The following is a 23,827-nucleotide window of genomic DNA, read 5'->3' as shown; positions in this document are numbered from 1 at the left end:
TATTTCTCGTGGTTCTGGAGGCTAGAAATTCCATGACCAAGGTGGTGGCAGATCCGGTGTCTGGTGAGAGCCTGCTTCCTGGTTAGACACTGCCACCTTCCTGTTGGGTCCTCACGTGGCTGAGATGGGCATCTCTGGGGTCTCTCTCATAAGGGCACTATTCCCAGTTGGGAAGTTTTCGTCCTCATGACCTACTCATCCCCAAAGCCCTGCTTCCTGATCCCACCATATTGGGCATTAGGATTTCAACGCACGAATTTTGGGAGTGAGGGGGGGACGGACACAAACATTCAATCCATGACACAAACTTTCATTAAACCATTTCCTAGTTGACTGGTCTAGTTGACTGACTTTAAAAGGTATGTTTTGGTGTTAGCTCACTGTTGGATGTGTAGAACCAGTTTCAAAATGAAAATAATGAGTGAGAGAACTGGCTTTACCTAAAAAAAGTGGGGGGGGGGGGATTATAGTCCCTGGATGTAAAGCACCTGAGAAATCAGGGTACTTAATTCTGAGGAGTCTTACCTAACAGTGGTAAAATATGACAGTTAAGCAATGCCAAACCATTGTTTCCATGTTCTGCATTTCAGAATAAATGGTTCTTGTTCCTCTGGCTTCCTGAAGGCTAATGAAAGGAAACATGAAGCAACAATAAAAATTGGGAGGGTTTCCCTTAGTTTTCAAATCTCTTCTGCAAGTGTTTATGGTAATAGAATTTAATTAATAACATATGTATGCCCTGTAAGGGCTAAAGCTTTTATGAATCATCATCCAGCAGGAGAGATGAAAAATAAGATTCATGCAACCCCCATATTTTAAGAAATGAAAGTTGAGACAGAGGGAGAGGGCAGGGGTGCACTAAGTTGTTGACCATATAAAATCCTTAGTGCTTTAAAGGTTGAACTATCAGACAATGATTTCTGGAGATCACTTTCTTTATTATAGGTAGTCAAGTCTAGAAAGCTAAGTAAACTCAATATGGAGAAGCCCATAATTCTGTGCAAAGATGGATTATTAGAGCCCTCGCTAAGAAAAATTGTACCAAGAAAAAAAAAAATCTTGTCCTTGCAAGTTTTACAGAATGTACACCCATTGCTAGGCCTTCCCACCCAGGGCATCGGAGGTGCTATTGCGAGGGAGGGCCCCAAAGCTTGAGCCTTGTTCAATTCACGTCTGGCCTCCCTTGATGCATTTATTCATTATTTGTAAATCTCCTAACTCAGAGAAAGATTTAAACATTAGCAGTGCTCTGTCTTCATTTAAGAAATGTATGGGAATGCAAGCTGGTGCAGCCACTCTGGAAAACAGTGTGGAGGTTGCTCAAAAAACTAAAAATAGGACTACCCTACGACCCAGTAATTGCACTACTACGCATTTATCCACGGGATACAGGTGTCCTATTTCGAAGGGACACACGCACCCCATGTTTATAGCAGCACTATCAATAATAGCCAAAGTATGGAGAGAGCCCAAATGTCCATCGATGGATGAATGGATAAAGAAGATGTGGTTTATATATACAATGGAGTATTACTCGGCAATCAAAAAGAATGAAGTCTTGCCATTTGCAACTACGTGGATGGAACTTGAAAGTATTCTGCTAAGTGAAATTAGAGAAAGACAAAAATCATATGACTTCACTCTTATGAGGACTTTAAGAGACAAAACAGATGAACATAAGGGAAGGGAAAGAAAAATAATATAAAAACAGGGAGGGGGACAAAACAGAAGAGACTCATAAATATGGAGAACAAACTGAGGGTTCTGGAGGGGTTGTAGGAGAGGGGATGGGCTAAATGGGTAAGGGGCACTAAGGAATCTACTCCTGAAATCATTGTTGCACTATATGCTAACTAATTTGGATGTAAATTTTAAAAAATAAAAAATTAAATTAAAAAAATAAAAAAAGAAATGCAAAGATAACTTTATTTGCAGGCTATAAACTTGACAGATTAGAAATATTAGAGAATATTTTCGACATTCTGTGCTAATCCCTGTAAAACTTAATTTGTACTCACTACTGCATGATTGTGGTTTCAAAACATGAAAACATTGGATGCATCAAAGTGATTCCCCAAATTCATTCAGTAAAGCAGAGAAGTAAGACTCTGGAGGTCCAGCGAGTTTAAAACAAGCATCTATGTAGGGTCAGGGTGGAAAGAGCTTAGTAGATGGTAGAGTTCTGGTCGCATATGTTGCTTAAGTGGCTTTATACATATCAAATGACCACAGAATAACCATTTCACTATCCCCTGACCCAGTCAGCCACTGAGTGATCTGTGTGTATCAGCTGTTAGGACATTTGGGGCAGGGATTCCCAGACTCTCACACTTCGGTGATTCAGAACCAGAGTTCAGAACCCAGATTGAGAAACGTGGTTTTAGCTCTCTTTGCCCAGAGCTGATCCGAACTCTGGAGAAATGATTTACAATACCTGCTCTCAAAAATTATTTATTTGACAATTATACTAGTATGTCCATTTCTGCTTAGGAATATAGCTATCAGATATTGGTGGTAGTTCTGTACTTTGAATCGTGAAAAACCATATTGCAAGTTAGGAGTTAGTGACAATTTCAGATCAAAGGGCAATGAATAATGTTAAGTTAAAATGTCATCAAGCTCTCAAAGCTTGATGCACCATCTCTAATAAAAGGATGTGCCTGAGACACAATCCTGACCACATGAGTCAATTAGGAGAGACACTCAGGTTTATTTTCTTGACCTCTCCCATTTTAATGTTCTTTGCCTTTACACCATGTGTCTATTTTGATAGCTGACATCTTTAGTAACAATTTATCTTACTTTTACAAAGATTTAGGCTTCCTGGCACCTTAATCTTAGGGAGAACCGATCAGAACATAGAATGGTCGACATCCATACCTTCCATTGAGTATGTGACTCATATTAACATCTCCATCTTTTTTTTTTTTAATGTTTATTTATTTATTTTGAGAGATGGAGGGATGCAGAGAGAGGGAATCCCAAGCAGGCTCAGTGATGTCACTGTAGAGCCCCATGCGGGGCTCCATCCCACAAACCATGAGATCATGACCTGAGCCGAAATCAGGAGTCGGACACTTCACTGACTGAGCCACCCAGGCACCCTGGCATTTCTTCATCTTACCTTGAGAGCCTACTGGAGTTCAGTTGACTGTTGTCGTCTATCTAAAATCTATGGTTACGGGCGCCTGGGTGGCTCAGTCGGTTGAGCACCTGACTTCAGCCCAGGTCATGATCTCGCCGTCTGTGAGTTCAAGCCCTGCGTCGAGCTCTGTGCTGACAGCTCAGAGCCTGGAGCCTCCTTCGATTCTGTGTCTCCTTCTCTCTCTGCCCCCACCCCTCCTCTCCTCTGCCTCTCTCCCTCTCAAAAAAAAACATTAAAAAAATTTTTCAATCTATGGTTAATGCCATTGGTGAACATACTGTGTTTGACTGGGATTGTCACTTGGGGAATATTAAAGAAAGATCTCAGAATCCTAAAATGGTTTCTTTCATGTCCTAATGGGGAGTACCTAGTGAGAAATTCAGCCAGTTGATGGCTTTCCAATATCACAGGCACCATTAAACATTGCAAGATGGGCTTGAAGAACATTTTAAACATTTTTTAAGAATTTATTTTACTGTAAGAAGTTAATTTACTTCATCTCTATCTAATATCACCCCCCCCCCTCCAAATTTAATCATTCAATGGTTTTGGTAACAGAATGCCCTGAAAGTTTCCCTAAATATGCTAAAGCATGTAACTTACATGAAAACAACTATATACTCAATTCTGAAGCACCAATCATTCTTTTTATACTCAAGTGATTAAAAAAACAGAAACGAGGAGAGGGCATAAAACTTTAGTGGAGTATATAGTAAATATACAAGGTTTATTCTAATTATTCATTCATCATGAATATTTGCCTGTTAACACTTGCTCTGTTAAAATGACAATTTGTTGTATTTCAGAACAATATCTTTACAACCCTAAAGATTGAAAATGAGTGTGGGGGTGCTGGCTGGCTCCGTCCTTTAAGCGTCTGACTCTTAATTTCGGCTCAGATCATGATCTCACGGTTTGTGAGATGGAACCCTGTGTCGGGCTCTGTGCTGACAGCACGGAGCCTGCTTGAGATTCTCTCTCCCTCCCTCTCTCTGCCCCTCCCCTGCTCACACTCTCTCTCAAAATAAATAAACTTTAAAAAAAAAAAAGGGAAGAAAATGGATGTGAAGCCATCTGCAGAGCTTCTCACAGAATCCAGTTTTACATGACTTTCTCACAATGCCTTGTGCTGATTTGAGAATGAGAGGAGGGGGAAGGGTCTGTGCAGCCACACTAACTAGAAGAAACTGCACATCTTTGCTTCTCTGCTTTCTAACATTGTGACCTTGAGCAAGGGCCTCTCTCAATCGTCACATCTGTCAAATGAGGATATTAACACAGTGGAGTCGCATCTTATTTAGATGCTAGGTTCTTAAGGGGAAAATTTATTCACAGTCAAAATCACCCTTTAATTCTTTAGATCATCATTAACTCATCAGGACATCAGCCACGGGTAGGTCCAAAGTCACATCTTTTATTTTTCCTTATACTTTGGCGTGACTTCCCTTTCTCTGCATATAGGATGTCAAGGTCTCGTTAAAGGGAAGGGCCAGAATGTCCAGTTGGAGAGACTAGGACACGTCTGTTTGTGTGCGTCTCTCTCTCCCTCCCCTTCCTTCTCCCCCTCTCCCTGATCCTCTCATCCTCTCCCCCCTTGCATGATAGTGAGATAGATAAGTATATTATCTAACTCCTAATTCCTACTTCATTGGGTTATTGCTACCTTATAAATACACTAATCCATAATAAATACTGGATGGTATTATTTTATCTATTACCACTAGCCCCATGCATCTTTTCAATATTCATTAGCACAATGATTGTATATTAGTGACTGTTAAAGCCACATTTTATTTTCATTTTTGAAAACTTATGAAATAACTAATATCCACAGTTTTTAAAGAACTTGCTTGGTACTCTCTGTAGTGTACTCTTAAAGCAAAAAAAACCTCTGTGACACATCAATTTTTCGTAACCATGTCCAATTAAAAGTGTTACTTTCTTTTTTCTTAAGTTTATTTATGTGTGCGTGAGAGAGAGAGAGAGAGAGAGAGAGAGAGAGAGAATGAGGGGAGGGAGAGAGAATCCCAAGCACGCTCTGTGCTTGGAGCCCACCTGAAGTTCAAACTCATGAACTGTGAGATCATGACCTGAGCCATGGAGGAGAGTTGGATGCTTAACCAACTGAGCCTCACAGGCGCCCCCAAAGTGTTACTTTAAAAATACTTCTATAGTAAATTTTTAAATTGTGGCATAAATATAAATATTTATTCTTAATCATACTAGATTATTCTTAGTCACACAAGAGTATTTTAGATGAGCGATAGTGTAAGAAATTTTATTTTTAGAGTTGGGAGAAAAGAAACATAAAAGGTTTCATTTGGTTAGGGATTACTTGGAGTTGTTAACAATTATGGAAATAATTCTCTCTTAACCTCATTTTATGAACTTCTGCCAGTGATTTTGGAACACATCCAAAAACTATTAGAGATGTTTTGTAGCTAACTTTAAAACAATTGTTGACCTCAGCCAGCAGACCTACAGGACAATTTTTTGTTTGTTTTCTTTTTAAACTCATTCTGGAAAAGTGAAGAAAAAATAAAAATCAGTTCAAGAAAACAGCCAACAGAGACTCTTCCTAAAATCTGTCAGTAAAATGTTGACATAAAACCCAACGTTTGTTTTCATAAAGTTACCGGGTTCAAGTTAAACACCACCACCACCACCAACAAACAAAACACAACTGAATTCCAAGACCAGAAAGGCTTGAAACAAGACAGAAATCTTATAATAAATGATTTCTTTTAAGATTCACAGCTTTCTGTTTAAATAAGTTCATCATAGATGACCACACATTTTTGATATTTTTACTTAAATAAAAGCAAGCCTAGAAGTAAATAGAACCAGAGGAAGCAAGGTACCTAGAAGACATCACTTAAAATCGCAGAAATAAAGATTCAGGTATCAAGAAGTAGCATCTATTTATTAATTTACTAAAACTAATCCCCTTGATAATTTGTTTGGCCTTCATAGTTTTTCCCATTCAGTCAATCCTCTCTTTCTTAGTATCTGGGACACTTTTTTTTCCTATTCGTATGTATACATATACAAGTTCTGAAGAAATTGATCACGTTTCTGAAGTTCACCGCTGCTACTTTTCCATAGGACTTTTCAAGCGATTTTTGAAAATTTAAGAAATCTTTCTCAAAGGATGTTTTAGCAAATAGGAAACTGGGATTGAGAAGAGGGGAAAACAATTGAGCCCAGGGCTAAATCTTCCGATCTCAGATGAGACTAACATTCGCCTCAAATGAAAGCAGATCTAAGCCTGCTGAAGAAAATAAACTTTCTCAGTAGGCAGTGCAGTGTTTGAAAAGTTCAAAGATGTGATGATGTGGAGGGAACAAAGATTTTCTTTTTCTCTTTTGCCCAGATTTCTCCCTCAACTGGCTTCTAGGGAATAGAAATCTTCATTGTTTTGTCTAAAAAAGGTACTAAAATAGTTCAAAAATCACAAGAAATGCCTGTCACAATCAGAACTTCTCTGAGGGCACTAATTTACCCACTGCTAATGGAGAAAAGAGGCTTTTTCAGAGTGAGCTTTGAAAGTGTCACAGAAAAATGGTTTGGAATCAGAATCACTGGAAAAACAGTCCGCGATCATGCAGCAGGAACGTATGAGATCCTGACTCTTTGAGCTTGGCCAGCTTAGGGTCTTCCCTCCCGATGATCTCTGGAGATCTGGATCCTCCCTTTGGAATCTACAAAACAAAGTTGGGGAAGGAGAGGAGAAACTGGAAAAGGAAGGCAAATAGGGGTGACAGTGGGGTTCAGAGGACTATGGCACATATTCTGGGTATGTGACAGACATATATGGAAAAGGGAAAAGGGAGATACTTAAAAAGATTGCTTGGACCCCTTCATTTTTTTTTTTTTTTTATTACTATACAAGCAAAAGTGATATTATGAGATCATTCTTTGGTGACCTGAAGCCTCTCTAAGACTGAGCCACATAAATCTGCTGTATATAAATATATTTACAACTGTGGGGGCACCTGGCTGGCTTAGTCAATGGAGTGTGTGACTTTTGATCTTGGGGTTGTGAGTTCAAGCCCTATGTTGGGTGTAGAGTTTACTTAAAAATAAAAATCTTTAAATATATATATATATATATGTATACATATATATATATTTGTGTATATATATATGTGTGTGTGTGTATATATGTATATGTATATATATATATATTTACAAATGCCACTAAAAAGGACCAGCTCAATTCTACATTCTTCTCATAGACACCACCTTTGCTGACTTGCCTAACAAAGATGTTTGCAATTTAGAGATATAGAACCTGAATAGTTATACAGTGTTAGACAGGAGAGCTAGACATTTGAGGCCTGTAGGTTTCTGAGAGTTTTAATTTCACTGTCCAGGCTTCTAAGAGAGAGAAAAAGAAAGAAAGTTATCCAAAATAGCATGTATTCCTTAGGAGTGATGAAACTGAACACAGGGAAGATTAATTTACATGCCAATGTACATATAGATGGATAAATCAAAGATGGCATGTTTTAGGAAACATTTTTTCTTCCTTCCCAGAAATGTAGTAAATTATTTCATAGTTAAGAAATTCTAGGGGCGCCTGGATGGCTCAGTCGGTTAAGCGTCCAACTTCAGCTCAGGTCATGATCTCATGGTTTGTGGGTTCCAGCCCCGCATCGGGCTCTGTGCTGACAGCTCGGAGCCTGGAGCCTGGTTCAGATTCTGTGCCCCCCCTCTCTCTGCCCCTTCCCCACTCATACGCTCTCTCTCTCTCTCTCTCTCTTTCTCCCTATCTCTCTCTCTCTGTCTCAAAAATAAATATAAAAAAAAGTTTTGGGGTGCCTGGGTGGCTCAGTCGGTTAGACGACTGCAGCCTAGGTCATGATCTCGTGGTTCGTGGGTTCGAGCCCTGCGTCATGTTTTGTGCTGACCGCTCAGAGCCTGGAGCCTGCTTCAGATTCTGTCTCCCTCGCTCTCTGCCCTTCCCCCACCCGTGCGCGCACGCTCTCTCTCTCTCTCTCTCTCGAAAATAAATAAACATTAAAAAAAATTTTTAATTCCTGGTTCTACTACTTTGTTGTTGAAGTCTTAATCATGCCTACCACACCAAGTCGTTTTGAATGTTGAATTGTATCAAATAAAAAAAAAAGTAAAAGCTCTTTTTAAAATGAAAATTTCTGTGTAGGCTTATGAAAGTGATGATACACCATCATCATCATCATCATCATCATATTATTATTATTATTATTATTATTATTATTAGATCACATGAGCCACCATAACTAGTCAGTCATTTCAATCCTATAGACCAATCGTGGAAAAACATTGAAATGTTTGGGGAAAAAATAAAGATATTCTGCTTGCATTTTTCGTCAAAATTGTGTATATAAAATTTATATGCAGTATATATTATATATATGTTTCATAGTACAAAATACGTTAAATGACCTATTTCTATATAATATAGGTATAATCAAGGGATAAGTTTGTAAAGCAACTTAAACCCTTAAACAATTAGCTTTTATCTTAAAGGGACACTATCTTAGGCAGTATATTGCATATTAAGCTAAATTAAGGGCAAAAACACCTGTTTAACAATCAGGCTTTGTTAAGAGATTGTGTTGTCTGTCATGGAGCCCTAATAGATTCATGGGTTTGGCTTTGTGAAAGAAAAGCAGAAAAGCACAGTACAGAAAAATGGAGGAGACATACACGGTTTGGCTTCGTGTTTCTTATTTTGATACTTGAACACCGATGTGTTACGAATGTGTGAAGCAGTCATCAAACTTTAGGCCATTTTTCCTTATTGTTCCATTCCATTCAGATAGTTGCAAGTGGCCTTTGGTGCTGTTTTAATTGTCTTATGTGTTTTAATCTTTCAGATCATAAGGCCTATGGATCGTCTGCCCCAAAAGGCCATCAAGTAGTCACAGCAATAGAGTATCAAGGTAGAGTAACTTACTGATTTTCACGGGCTGGGTTGTTTACCTCAAAAGTATGATGCGTATGATGTTATCTTTCTATTTGTTGGGACCCTTTGCCTTGCTTCATACTGACCCTTCCTTCCAACATGCCACTCTGTGCTATTTCCCCTTGAGAATTCTTTCTCCACCTCCTCAATGGAAATTTTGGACATTTGATGAAAGACCTGATGTACAAAGAAGGCCTCTTGTTGGGTAAATTTTCTGCAACAAAGCAAATCTAATTTGTGAAACTGGTAGATCTTGCAAAGATCTGGAGGTCTTGCAAAGTTTCCAGGCAGCTGGATATGGCAAATGGAAATTAACACTGCAAACCCCACTCTACTTAACGTATTTAAGATGACATTAATATAGCCTATTTGGGGGTACCATTTTGTTATGATTTTGTCCTGTCAAGCACATTTATAACAGGGAGTTGGTGTTTAATGGGTATAAAGTTTCACTTTTGCAAGATAAAAAGTTCTAGAGATTGGTTGCTTAACAATGTGAATGTACTTAACACTACTGAAAAATTAAAAATCATTAAGGTGGCAAAAAGTTAAAGGTTATTAAGATGGCAGAGGTTATGTGTATTTAACCACAATTAAAAAAAAAATTTCAAAGCTCTAATAACCAAGAAAAACTTTTTAAGGGCTTTATAAGTTTACTTCAAATATTGACTACCTGCTACTTTTCTGAAGGCTCTTTTGCCTAGAACACAATAATACTAGGCAGACAGAAGAATTACTATTTCCTGAGTGTGCTGCTTGTTTAGGCCCGAGATTGTAAACATTTAAGAAACAAGTTTCAAATGTGTCTGATCCCTCTTCTTCAGGCACGTCTTAGGTTCCTGGAGTGTAGAGAGACAGGTTTGAAGGAAAGAGACAGAGATTGAAGAAGAGAACTGGGTGGGGAGGAACTAAGTAGATTAGTATTTAACTAGTATTTGCACAGTGCCTGGCACACAGTGTTACCTAAGCTTGTGCAGTAAAAATGTGTTATCGTAACCACCAGCCTGCCATTCAAAAGTAACACATCAGTTGATAACAAACCACTTAAATAACTATTTCAGTCAACTGAGTTCTTTCAAAAGTCCTAATATTTTATATGATTAAGCTAACAAAACACTTCTTCTTTATCATGAATTAGTTTTAAGTGGAAAGAAGTGGGAAGAGCAAATTAATGATTGGGGGTAATTTAGGGCTTTGGAGGATAAACAGGGCTGGACAAGATGTCAAAAAGTTGACAAGAAAGGCCAAAAGGGAAGAGAAGATGGGCCAGGACTCTGTGAGGGACAAAGGAAGTGAACCGTCCTACTTTGTACTTTCCTGGAGGTTCTTACTGTTGGAACCAGCTGGGTACCATGAATATATGTCCCTGCCCCCGCTTCTGCCCAGGCCCTATGGCATGATATCTCAGTGAGGTCGCCAAAATTATATTCTTCAGTCTTACATTACTTTTCAACAAATGTACTGAGATGAGGGGGGCCTGGGTGGCTCAATCAGTTAGGCATCCAACTTTTGATCTCGGCTCAGGTCATATCTCACAGTTCGAGAGTTCAAGCCCTGTGTTGGGCTCTGCACTGACAGTATGGAGCCTGCTTGGGATTCTCTCTCTCTCTTTCTCTCTGCCCCTTGCCTGCTCCCTTCCTGTCTCTCTTTCTCTCTCTCTCATAAATAAACTTAAAATGTATTGAGGTGAAATTCACATTCGAATGAGTGATTCAGTAGCATTTAGTACATGCACAATGTTGTGTAACAACCACTTCTGTCTAGTTGCAAAAATTTCCATCGCTCCAAATAAAATCTTGTACTATTTACATTACTTTTTAATGCGTGTTTTATTTTCAATATAAAAAATCCTTCTATGATGTATTGCAATCAAATGTTAGTCTTACCCCCAAGTAAGCATTTTCTATTGTTTTGTTTCCCCTTTGCTCCTTTTACTTAAGAATTGTACTTTGATTCAATTTCATATGTGCTCCAGTCATTCCAACCTAGCTCTCCTTAAAGGCAAAAATAAATTTCTATCTTCATCCACATTTTAGTTGCAGGATATCTTACGCAGTAACTTAATTTCAGTTCAAGTCTAAAATATTTTGTAATTTATGTCTCTGTGTAGGTACTTTCCACCTCATTCATTTTTTGTTTCTTGTCTCTCCGATGTCAACAAATCATGAATTAATTCCTTCTTTTCGGTACTGCTGTTTTGTGTCACTTCCCATAGCGGTGCCAAGAACAGAGCAAGACTGAAGTGAGGGCAGCTTTGCTAGGCTTATAAATTATATAAGCAGCCTTTATGCAGAGTGTCCAATCCTGAGAGCTATAAATCAGTTTAATAGAATGCCTTTTTCTCACAGAAGTAATTTCTTCATAAGTCTTCAGAACTGCTTTGGTAGCATCGATTCTGTTTTTGCGTTACATCAGATTCTGATGATTTTTTAACTTGAGCACAGAGAATAAAGTCAGAAGATAAGTGGCAGTACAGAATCCTAGAAAAACTAAAACCCACAGTGCTTTCTATCGATGTGATTCCTAAAAGTGGCTGTTTTGCTACATGAAAATAGTTATTGCTAATAGTTCTTCTAAACAAAGAAATCTCTTTCCTCGAATCAAGAGAGACATGTTTTTGGAAATGAAATGATCATCTTATTTAAAAAACATGGTACAGACTGTTAAAAACTGAGAACAAACTGAGGGTTGATGGGGGGTGGGAGGGAGGGGAGGGTGGGTGATGGGTATTGAGGAGGGCACCTTTTGGGATGAGCACTGGGTGTTGTATGGAAACCAATTTGACAATAAATTTCATATATTAAAAAAAATAAAATAAAAAAAATAAAAAACATGGTACATTTGTATGCTTCAGTATGCCTTGCTTTGGGAAAATATGATTTATGTCTGTATCCTATTTTTTGCTGTCTACAACTGAGATAACATTTTAGTTCAAATTCGAGTGATTTTTTTAGGTAAATTTGGGTTGTAGAAAGCGTGGGTTTCTATCACGTCAAGGCGTACTTCAACTACAATGACAAGACGTTTCTCGTGAGTGAAAGCAGTTATAACCATTGAGGGGGCACCTGCTGTGTACCAACTATATAAGTATATTACCTCAAGCATATTAGTATATATAAGTACATACCCAAGTGTATAAGTATATTACCTCATGTAATCTTCACAATAACTTCGTAAGAGGAATACCGTCATTTTTTTTCCTTTATACAAATGCGAATATAACGTTCAAAAAGAGTTAAGTAATTTGCCCAACATCGCACACGTTGTATATGGGAGAGCTCCAACTCCAAAGTCCGTGCCTTAAACTACTACATTAGGGTTTAATAACCCTGAGGGCTACCTACAGAATTACTCTGATCGTAAGTGCTGTATTTTAGCTGCAAAGAGAGAGGAGAGTCCGTGGTAGTTAGCTTCTCCATTCATTTGGTTCTTTATCCTCAGATGTTGACGCCATGGTTCCATTTGACTTAGTGTTTCTCACAGTTCTGGAGGTCATGGTGTTGGCACCTTCAGATCTAGGCACCGGCCATTGCCTTGCTTGGAATACTCCCGAAGAAACACATGATGAATTCCAGTTTCGAATTCTAGGAAATTTGTATTTAAATTCTAAAGAATTCTAATTTCTTTTTTTAAGTCTTTGGTCAAATGTCACTCTCTAATTGAGTTGAACTCTGACTACTCCATTTCTCTTTTTCTTTTTACTGCACCCCAACATTCCTGATCTACTCAATTTTATTTCCATAGCACTCAGTCTCTATTCTGATTTACTCTACTTTATTTCCATAGCGCTCCTTGCCTCCTAATGTGGTATTTAATTCACTTTATGATATTTCTTACGTACCTGACTCCCCCTGCAAATTGCAAGACCCAAAAGAACAGGTATCTTTGTTTTGCTCACTGATATAGCTCAGGAACGAAGGTGGACACCCAGTAAGTACTCAATAGTTGGACCAATTGGAGAGAACATTCCTCCACATCTTACATGGTCATTGGAGTGAAGCTGGAGTGGTGTCAGTGTATTTAGGCAATCCATTGGTTTCATTTTTGAATATAGTTTCTGCAGAGGTTTTCCATGGAGCAGCGAGGAGAGAAGTCAGATCTTGGTAAAAAGAGCCGTGTGTGTGTATGTGTGCGTGTGTGTCTAGTTAAGTATATGAAATATATGAGCAGTGTGACTGAATACAAATTTATTCCTAAGATGTAGGCGTGTGGGCTAAAAATGAGTGTGGGTGTGTGTTTAATTGTTGGAAACTCAACAAAATACGGGAAGGAAACCTATCTAAAACTCAAGACTCCGGAAAGTCACCACCCATTCTCCTTAATCAACAGAACAGAACCGTGTTTCCTCAGACAAGTCCCTCAGCACACATTTGTCTTTGTGGCATAGTTGTAAACATGCCTGTAAAACGATGTCTCTTCGTAATGTAAACCTGCTCTAAAAACTTCAGGCATTCTTGATAGCAAATTTTGTGGGCTTCCCCCCCCCCCCCTTGCCTTTCTTTTCTCTGTTCTCTTTTTTCCATTACCTTTTATCCTAACAACATGTGTAAAACTAAAAGAAAAATTAGAAGCTACATATAACAAAAAGAAAAGTCATAATCCTATCTCACAAAAATCACCGCTGGGTTAATATTTTCATACATATTCCTACAGGCTTTTTGTCCATATTTGTGTGCATATTAATAAACCTGGGATAGTACAAGAATTGCTTTCTAATCTACCATATCATGTAATATCCTGAATTCTTTTTTAAAATGGCATTCAATCTCCTACATCAAAATCAGAGATATGGAAAGGATTTTAACATAATGTCTCTTCTAGTCAAAGATTGGTGTTTTGGGGTCAAACTAGATGCATCGTGGGGGAAAAAAATCTCAGAAATATGAAGGTGACACTCTAGATTGCCTGATTGAAATGTGCCTTAAAAATATTTACAAGCAGAGTTTCCTTTGGTAACTCAAAGCAGACACAGGATTTCTCCCCACCTTGGTGATCTTGTTTGGACAGTTAAGCGGGGGTTCCTTCAAGGTTCCAGGAATTCTTTAAAGATGTGACTGCAGTAAATTTCCTGTAATAAAGTAACTGAAATGAACTACAGGGAGGCAGTTAAACTTGATGCCAAGACTGAATCTTTTCATAATTTATCTGGATAAAGAATAGGAATCCATGATTTAGTAGAAGTCCATACTGGGTTTGTATTAATACATCCATAGAGAGGGTTATCAAAAAAGGAACCTGAATGAGATTGTAGCTTGTTGATGGAATGTTTGTGGATTCCACAGGCTGGACTGGGAGCCTTTCTTAGGCACTAGGTGTGAAGCACCCTCTCTGTTAACCTCCATGGCACTCATGGCACTTATCACAATGGATCAAAATTACATGATCTTGTTTGCCTCTTCTACCAAACTGTAACCTTGATGACTGAGACTGGGAATAGTGAGATAAATCGTTGACCATGACTGCCACTTTCACATTACTTACTATGTCCAGGCATGTGTGTTTTGCATATATTATTGTATTTGAGGACTCACTTCAACTCTAGGAAATACGGTCTCATTTTACAGATGGTAACCGAGGCTCAAGAAGTAGGGTGAGTAACATAGTGTCGTGCAATTATTATGGAGAAGAGCTGTAATGCTCTCAGGTTCATCATGGAGTCTGTTGAAGTGATTTATGAGTGAATGAATGAATGAATGGGAATAGCTGAAGGCTGTTTAACAATTTACTTAAGTAAAATATAAATTCATAGGAACAATTAGAAAACAAGTATTTTTGTTGTTGTTCCTAGAGGTTATATTAGCCTGCAAATATGCAAAGAAGACCATGTCCTCCAGGTTAGAGTGGAAGAAACTGGGCCGGAGTGTCTCCTTTGTCTACTACCAACAGTCTCTTCAAGGTAAGATGCTGTAGACTTGAGGAGGTGAGAGCAAGAGAACACCAAATGTAGCCCAGATTCTTTAATTTACAAATAAAAACAGGACAGGGCTAATTATGGACAATGCGGGGGTTTTTATCATTTTATTTTATTTCATTTTATTTCATTTTACTTTATTTCATTTTATTTCATTTTATTTTATTTTATTTTTATTTTATTTTCATCATGATAACGATACTCTTTAATCCCTATCCCATATTTCCCCCATTCCCCTACCCATCTCCCCTCTGGTAACCATAAGTTTGTTCTCTACAATTAAGAGTCTTTTTCTTGGTTTGTCTCTCTCTCTCTCTCTCTCTCTCTCTCTCTGTTGTTTTTTTTTTTTTTCCTTTGCTCATTTGTTTCTTAAGTTCCACATATGAGTGAAAATCATACGGCGTTTGTCTTCCTCTGACTGATTTATTTCTTTTAGGGTAATAGCCTCTAGCTCTATCCATGTTATTGCAAATGGCAAGATTTCATTCTTTTTACGGCTGAGTAATATTCCATTTTGTATATATACCTCATCTTCTTTATCCATACATCTATTGATGGACACTTAGGCTGCTTCCATAATTTGACTATTGTAAATTGCGCTGCAATAAACATAGGAGTGTGTGTTACCGCTTTGAATTAGAATTTTTGTATCTTTTGTGTAAATACCCAGGGGTACGATTCCTGGTCCATACGGTAGTTCTATTTTTAATTTTTGAGGAACTTCCATACAGTTTTCCACAATAGCTGCACCAGTTTGCATCCCCACAAGCAGTGTACAAGGGTTCCTTTTTCTCTATAACTTCACCAACACTTGTTGTTTGTTGTGTTTTTGATGTTAGCCATTTGACCGGTATGAAGTGATATCTCATTGTAGTTTTGATTTGCCTTGATGAGGCGTGATGTTGAGCATCTTTCCATGTGTCTTTTGGGCATCTGTATGTCTTCTTGGGAGAAATGTCTGTTCATGTCTTCCGCCCATTTTTTAATTGGATTATTTGTTTTGGGGTATTGAGTCATATCAGTGCTTTATATATTTTGGATCCTAACCCTTTAGCAAATATATAATTTGCAGATATGTTCTTCCATTCCATAGGCTGCCTTTTAATTTTGTTAATTGTTTCCTTCATTGAAGAAACTTTTTATTTTGATGTAGTCCCAATAGTTTATTTTTGCTGTTATTTCTCTTGCCTCAGGAGATCTGTCTAGAAAAATGTTGTTATGACTGCTGTCAGAAAGATTACTGCCTATGCTCTCTTCGAGGATTTTTATGGTTTCAGGTCTCACATTTAGGTTTAATCCATTTTGAGTTTATTTTTGTGTATGGTGAAAGAGAATATGTTTTGTAAGTATGAGATGAAACCAACAATGACTGAGACCTAGAACACAACACCCCCAAAACAGGACAGAGAACAGAAGAAGGCGAAGTCCGTGGAGACCCTGGACCCTTCATGTCTCAGCTCATTTGTAAAGGATGTAAAATGCAATTGTTCTTGCTGGCTCAGTAGATTAGACTCTTGAGAGAAAGGAGGAAGGGATGGTGTGGAAGTGAGGTGGAGGGTCATTGCTCAGTCGTTGTCATGTTACCCTATGTCCATATCACCGTCTAGAAAGCTAGGCCATCACTAACAAGCCTAAGGAGTTAAGACTTAGGCTTATGGGGAGGGGAGCGGGTAGAGGGTAAACACAACTACCTTTAACTGGCGCTTTATTTTTTTTTATTTGTTTTTTAGTGTTTATTTATTTTTGAGAGACAGAGAGACAGAGTGTGAGTGGTAGAGGGCCAGAGAAAGAGAGAGGGAGACACAGAATCCGAAGCATGCTCCAGGCTCTGAGCTGTGAGCACAGAGCCTGATGCGGGGCTCAAACCCACAAACCGTGAGATCATGACCTGAGCTGAAGTCAGACGCTTAACTGACTGAGCCACCCAGGCGCCCCTAGTGGGGCTTTATTTTTAATTTTTAATTTATTATACACTTCTTTCCACTTCCTGTTTTTCCTGTTGAATATGTAATGAGCTTTTAAAGCATTGATAATAATAGATGACATGCTAAAATAATTTGCCTCAAAAAATAAAATAAAATAAAATAAAATAATTTGCCTCAAAATAATTCAGTGCTTAGAGGCACAAATAGAATAAAAGCGAGGTGACTTGAGGAAGGTAGTATAGGGAAAGTTAGTTGCATTCTTATTAACGTCATTGTCTTCTTTTTCTAAAAGGTGATTTTAAATATCGAGCTGAGATGATAGATTTCAGTATACGGATCAAAAATGTTACAAGAAATGATGCTGGGAAATATCGTTGTGAAATTAGTGCCCCATCTAAGAAAGGCCAAAACCTGGAAGAAGATACGGTTACTCTGGAAGTACTAGGTATGATGCGCTTGTATCTGTGGGATTACTGTTGTCCACCCTCCCTCCCTCATCCCCCAGCCCTGGGCAATGAGGCAACCTGGGGCCCCAGTCAGGAAAGTTCTAGAAATCAGCACCTTTCCTGCAAAATCTTGGCTGTATCTCCTCTTCACCTCATTTGCTGCTGAAATTTTACTCTGACTAATTTTTTCTGACAAGATCTCTTATCATTTAAGACAAGATCTCTTATCATTCACCATTAAGGTGAATCTTAATGGCCCTATCCTGTACATAGGAGCAGTTCCCCTAAGAGTTTATTTTTCAGTACCTTTCAGTATATGTGGTATATCTCTTACCACATAAAATCCTATCACATGAGATGATGGAAAAGCAATAAAACGAAAAAGTAGGCCAGAGAAAGAGTTAGAGGTTATTTGGTAAAGAGGGGAAATTTACCGTGCAACTAGTATGTGTTAGGCTCTTTCACATATGTAATTTTACTTAATCTTCACTGACAACTTCAGTTTTATAGATGAGAAAACAGAAGCTAAATGATTTCCCAAGTCTACACAGCCAATAAGTGTCTGGACCAGGATTCGGACCCTGGTGGAATTAACTCCAAAGCCAATATATTTAGTTACTCTGAGACTCATCGATAGATCCTAATAGCTCATGCCGACAGTTAGTGGAGGAACATGGTCTTTTCTTCTCCATAGATATTAATATAAACTGTTGATCATAGAGAGTCAAATAACTCCTCTTCCTTTTTCTATACAACCCAGGGTCTTCCTAAAATGCTAGCGATGCACCAGTATAGTAGAAATTTAATTCAGAAAACCTTGCAGGAGATTCAGCTGGTACATGAGTCTTCCATTGCTACAGAACAAATGATCACAAGCCTAGCAGCTTAAAACACCAGCCACTTATGAGCTCACAGTTCTGTAGCTCAGAGAAGTCCAGGAGGTAAGGCCGTGCTCTCTGCCTAGGGTATCACAAGGATGAAATCAGGGAGTCAGCTGGGCTGAGTTCTTGCCTGGAGGCTCCGCAGAGATGCCCACTGCCAAGCTCACTATTGTTGGCAGATTTCAGTTCCTGTGGCTGCACTACTGAAGTCTCCATTCCATGCTGGCTGTGAGCTGAGGGCCACACTCGGCTCCTGGAGGCGCCACGTCTCTTGCCACGTGGCCCTCTCCACCTAGAGTCCGACAAAAGCATGTTGAATCCTTCCTGTGCTTTGAATCTCTGACTTTCCCTTCTGTGACCGACCAGAGAAAATGACTTTTCAAGGGGTCATGCAATTAGGTCAGACCCATCTATGTTATCTCCCTATTTTAAAAGACAGTAGATCTGGGACCTTAGTTACAGCTCCAAAATCTCTTCGAAGTAGTACCTAGATTAGTGTTTATGGTCTAGAATCAGGTCCAGAAATGGCATATATCACTTTTCCCACGCGCCATTGGCCAGAACTCATGCATGTGACTCCATCTGGCTGCAAGGGGCCTGGCAAACGTGGTCTAGCTGTGTCCCCATGAAGAAAGGAAAGGGATCTCTTGAACAAGTAGCCAGTCTCTATCCCAGGGGTCCAATAAACCCATCTTTACCTGGCTGTTAAAATTCTTGTTTAGCTTATAAATAACCAGTGCCGTTTGACTTCCATCCTTCAGTGGCTCCAGCAGTACCGTTGTGTAACGTCCCCAGCTCTGCTCTGAGTGGAACTGTGGTAGAGCTGCGATGTCACGACAAAGAAGGGAATCCAGCTCCTGAGTACACGTGGTTTAAAGATGGCGTCAATTTGTTAGAGAATCCGAGACGTGGCCCCCAAGGCAGCAACAGCTCATATACAATGAATACAAAATCTGGGACTCTGGTAAGGTCATGATAAGCATTGGCCTAATAGCAGTCTTGTGTTTGGAGAAGAAAAATTATTAGAACTAAAATGATGGAGAATAGAGGGCTGATAACCATTGCTTAAGTGGAGAGAGGGAGGGGGGTGCCGGACAGATGGCACATGCCCACGGAAGTGATGGAAAAGGAGATGGGAAGGCAATACAAAGAACTAACAATAATAATTTTAACAACTGTCAAAAGGTTCGTTCCTTCAATCTACACGCGCACCGTAACACTTAAATACCAGATCCTCTGGGAAATAATAAAGCATATTGTTGGCTGTGGCTCCTTGAGGAGGGCCGCACTCCAGCCCTTGCAGCGTCAGCGGGCTCAGTCAGCAGGTCCGATGAATTTTACACTGAGAACTTGGGCAGAAGACCTGCCGTCACACTTCGCTATATTTACTTTTCAAATTTATTTTTTCTCAGAGCAGGTGATAAAAGCCTCAAGGTGAGTTTGAAATGATATAGATTCACCTTCCCCACTTAGCCTCAACCCTTGAAATATCTTACGATGTCAAAGGGAGGCACCAGGGCAGGACAAGGATGGGTTATTTCCTGAGAAATAAGCAACAAAGACTCCAGTGGATGGATGATAATGACTTCCTTTCAATTACTACTTATGCACCAGTAAATCATTTATGGTTTTAGTCTAACTTGTTGTGAATACTTACCCTTGGCCTTACATTCCTGGTGAATATTTTTATAGTCTGGCTTTGGGGACAGTGAGAGATGATTTCATAAAGTGAAATACACGAGGAGAAGCTTTCTGTCCTATCATGTTGAAGTATACAGAAAAAAAGGGCGATGTGTAGGTGGTGGGTGATGGAAAGGGAGAGAGAAAAGGGAGTTCGTGGATCAAAAGCCTGGTTTTTAGGAACATGTATTGCATGAGGATCTAAGACAATGAGGAGGTGCTCCTTAGAGATTCATGGCTGTCATGGATGCAGTCCACAGTGACCACTGCAGTATTGAGGATGTGACCAGGAGGGCACCAAAAGAATGATTCTGAGTACCCCTCTCATCCTCTGCACTGGCAGGATCCTTTAAGGTGTTCAGGACCCACTGCATTCCCTCCCTCCTTCCCTTCCTTCCCTCTCTCCCTCCTTGCCTGCCTTCCTTCCTTCCTTCCTTCCTTCCTTCCTTCCAGAAATTCACAAAGGGAATAAATCCACTAATAAAAACTACGAAGCCTATAATACCAAAGTCTTACCTTTCAGTTATTGTGGCAGAGAGTAGAAGGAGCAAAGGTTAGCCCTTTATATAACTTTCAGAATTTTCAAGAATTCTACCACGGAGAGGATTTGTAACCCTGTAAGCTACACCCATTAGGATTTTCCTAGGCGCTAAGCTACTTCCTGGTAGGACTTCTGGCCCTTTAGAGGAAGTGTTGATTGTTTGCTGCTGCAGCGAACTCACTCATGGCTGAGAAAACTGCATTAGCCCCTTCAGGCCAAGGAGGCCTGCCTTTCCGAGTGGTACGTCCCAGGACTTAGAAATACTGACAAAACGTCATAGTACCATGTGCTGTAAACTGTGAAAAATGCCCACTGCCTTCTTAACCATACCGCCTCCTCAGTATCACAAAACAAAGACACTTCCCCGTATATATTTAAGTCCTTCTCTGGCAAAATAAACAGGAAGCCTGGCTAATTACGCCTGGAAGTCATGGCAGATTTTTGAATTCGCGGTAAAGGTATAAAGGCCTAGGTGGTGAAAAAGGAAAGGCCTACTGATGGCTAAAATTCAAGGGATGCGGTTGCTTTAGGAGTCTACTTAGAGATTTATTGCTTAACGTATATGTTTGTTTTCCTTCCGCAAATAGCAATTTAACACTGTTTCAAAACTAGACAGTGGAGAATATTTCTGTGAAGCCCATAATTCCGTGGGACGTCGCAGGTGTCACGCGAAGCGAATGCAAGTAGGTAAGCATGAGATACCGGGAGGAGCAGTGGTTGGCAGCCAGAACGCACGAGTGCTTGGGGAGAAGGAGCAAGGGGTAGGATCGGGCCGAGTGACTGGAAAGATAAGCCAGACGGAGTGTTTAAAATTCGCTTGGACATGATGTGTTGCAAAAAGCACACATTCTGTTCTTAGTTCGTCTCCCAAACGAGCCAAGAATGTTTAGCATTATACTGTTGAAGTTTCTTAATTTTTCAGATAATTGTTTTAAAAATATGCTTGTCCAGGGGCGCCTGGGTGGCTCAGTCGGTTGGGCGGCTGACTTTGGCTCAGGTCATGATCTCGTGGCCCGTGAGTTCGAGCCCCGTGTCGGGCTCTGTGCTGACAGCTCAGAGTCTGGAGCCTGTTTCGGATTCTGTGTCTCCCTCTCTCTCGGACCCTCCCCCGTTCATGCTCTGTCTCTCTCTGTCTCAAAAATAAATAAACTTTAAAAAAAAAAATATGCTTGTCCAGGCGGCCTTTTTCAAACACTGTGACTGTTATAAATTGCGCAGGGTCAAGGATTCGGTATGGTGTTGGATTTCTAGCTCCATCACTTCCTAGCTACATATTCTTGGGCAAATTATTTAGCCTCAGCTTCCCCAAGATGGAAGTAGTAACACGCTGTCTTCATAGGGTTATTATGAAGATTCAAATAATCAGTATTTGAGGGGGTGCCTGGCTGGCTCAGTCAGTACAGCATGAGACTCTTGATCTTGGGGTCGTGAGTTCAAGTCCCATGTTGGGAGTAGAGCTTACTTTAAAAAAAAACAAAACAGGGGCGCCTGGGTGGCTCAGTCAGTTAAGCGTCTGACTTCGGCTCAGGTCATGATCTCGCAGTCCGTGAGTTCGAGCCCCGCGTCGGGCTCTGTGCTGACAGCTCAGAGCCTGGAGCCTGCTTCGGATTCTGTGTCTCCCTCTCCCTGACCCTCCCCCCGTTCATGCTCTGTCTCTCTCTGTCTCAAAAATAAATAAAATAAACGTTAAAAAAAATTTTTTTTAAACAAAAAAAACTCAAAGGGTTATTGAAATAGCACTGGCAGATTGTTGGCTATTTTAGTTGTTGTTATCAGATTATTATTGGTAATTTTTTTCAATCTCCTAAAATACAGTGCTTTACTTATCAGAGTAGGCTCTCAAGGCAAACCATGAGAGATCTTACAAAGAACAAACTGAGAGTTGCTGGAGTGTGTGTGTTGGGGGGGGATGAGCTGTATGGGCGATGGGCATTAAGGAGGGCACTTTTGGGATGTACACGGGTGTTATATGTACGTGATGAATCACTACATTCTACTCCCGAAACCATTATCATGCTGTATGTTAACTAACTTTGATTTAAATTTAAAAAAATGAGACATGTTAAACGTAGTCATGAATCCCTATTTGCTATAAAACATACCTGCCATATTTCACAACGTAAGCTTCTTAGAATTCAAAAAATTAGTACTCGGGAATCTTTTCAGATTATATGAGTTCCAGAGCAGATATTTACTTTCCTTTTATTTTTAATAATTTGGTTCAGTCCCCCCTTTGTGAAAGTCCTGTGTTTTGCAAATGGTTGTGTAATGGAGGGGGGTAGCCGGAGGTCGCACCTGCGGGGTGAAAGGTCACTCAGGAGGGCTGCACCCTGAAGCTGAATACCCATGGCTCCCCTGGGTTCAGGAGGTTGTCTTCATCTTTGTGAGGTCAGAAATTTGCTTTTTCAGTGTGCTCGGAGATATGCAGATACATGCACACTAATCTGTGTTGTTTATGTGCGGTTAAATTCTTGGCATTGTCTTTTAAAGAAAATATGATCTTGTTAGAGGTCAGGATACCCTAACGTATAAGGAACTCAATAGGGTATTCTAATTTCCACAAGTGTCTTTTTGAAATTCAGAGATACTTATCATCCACCAAATTCACTCCAAGTGTTGATGGTAATAGTCAAACATAAGTGTTTGCTTAAAATATCAGAAAGCATCCCTCTTGGGGCGCCTGGGTGGCTTAGTCAGTTAAGCGTCCCACTTCAGCCCAGGTCATAGTCTCGCGGTTTGTGAGTTCAAGCCCTGCGTAGAGCTCTGTGCCGACAGCTCAGAGCCTGGAGCCTGCTTTGGATTCTGTCTGTCTCTCTCTCTCTGCCCTGGCCCTGCTCATGCTCTGTCTCTCTCTCTCTTAAAAATAAAAATAAACATTAAAAAAAAAAAAAAAAAAAAGAAAGTATCCCTCTTAGTGCTGCTTTGGAGTTATCATTAGAAAAATTTATCAGAACATGTTTAAAATTAATGCATTAGTACAGTGTTTCCCCAACTTCATTCATTCACATACTATCCTCATGTTTTTTACGGTAGCCTTATTCCCCCTGCAGTATTACTGTTTTAGTTTTTTTTCTTTACATGGTCCCATTTAATTTCAGTGCCTAATGTAGTCTCACCTTAAGAAATCCTATCTGCGAAGGCATGGTTTTAATGGACTAGTGAATGTTTTTCCCTGGCCTGGAGTAAATAAATACATACTAGATGAAATTCAGTAGTTGGTGTTTTTTTAGTATCATCACTATAATTTCACTAGGATTTTCCCATTATCTCCTCTTTCTGGTATAAGTTAGCTTACAAGTTAAAATTTAGTTTGTTTAATGCTCATCCATTGATCCTAGGTGTTTC

At 39.6% G+C, this 23,827-nt stretch overlaps 1 protein-coding gene across 4 annotated transcripts in view; it reads left to right on the top strand.

Moving 5' to 3' along the window:
* The window catches only part of JAM2 (junctional adhesion molecule 2), a 61,501-nt gene that overhangs the window by 25,213 nt on the left and 12,461 nt on the right, over positions 1-23,827 (top strand). For all 4 annotated transcript variants that reach the window (XR_006206983.1, XM_042954506.1, XM_042954504.1 and 1 more), the window contains exons 2-6: positions 9,010-9,075; positions 14,887-14,994; positions 17,227-17,379; positions 19,023-19,225; positions 21,070-21,169. Coding sequence is in view for 3 of the 4 variants with exons in the window: in XM_042954506.1 (XP_042810440.1) it covers positions 9,010-9,075; positions 14,887-14,994; positions 17,227-17,379; positions 19,023-19,225; positions 21,070-21,169 (630 nt within the window). In the remaining variant the exon portion in view is untranslated. The remainder of the gene's footprint in view (positions 1-9,009; positions 9,076-14,886; positions 14,995-17,226; positions 17,380-19,022; positions 19,226-21,069; positions 21,170-23,827) is intronic.

Source organism: Panthera leo, chromosome C2 (assembly GCF_018350215.1).
Source record: "Panthera leo isolate Ple1 chromosome C2, P.leo_Ple1_pat1.1, whole genome shotgun sequence".
Taxonomy (NCBI): domain Eukaryota; kingdom Metazoa; phylum Chordata; class Mammalia; order Carnivora; family Felidae; genus Panthera; species Panthera leo.
This window is presented reverse-complemented; position numbering and strand designations above follow the sequence as displayed.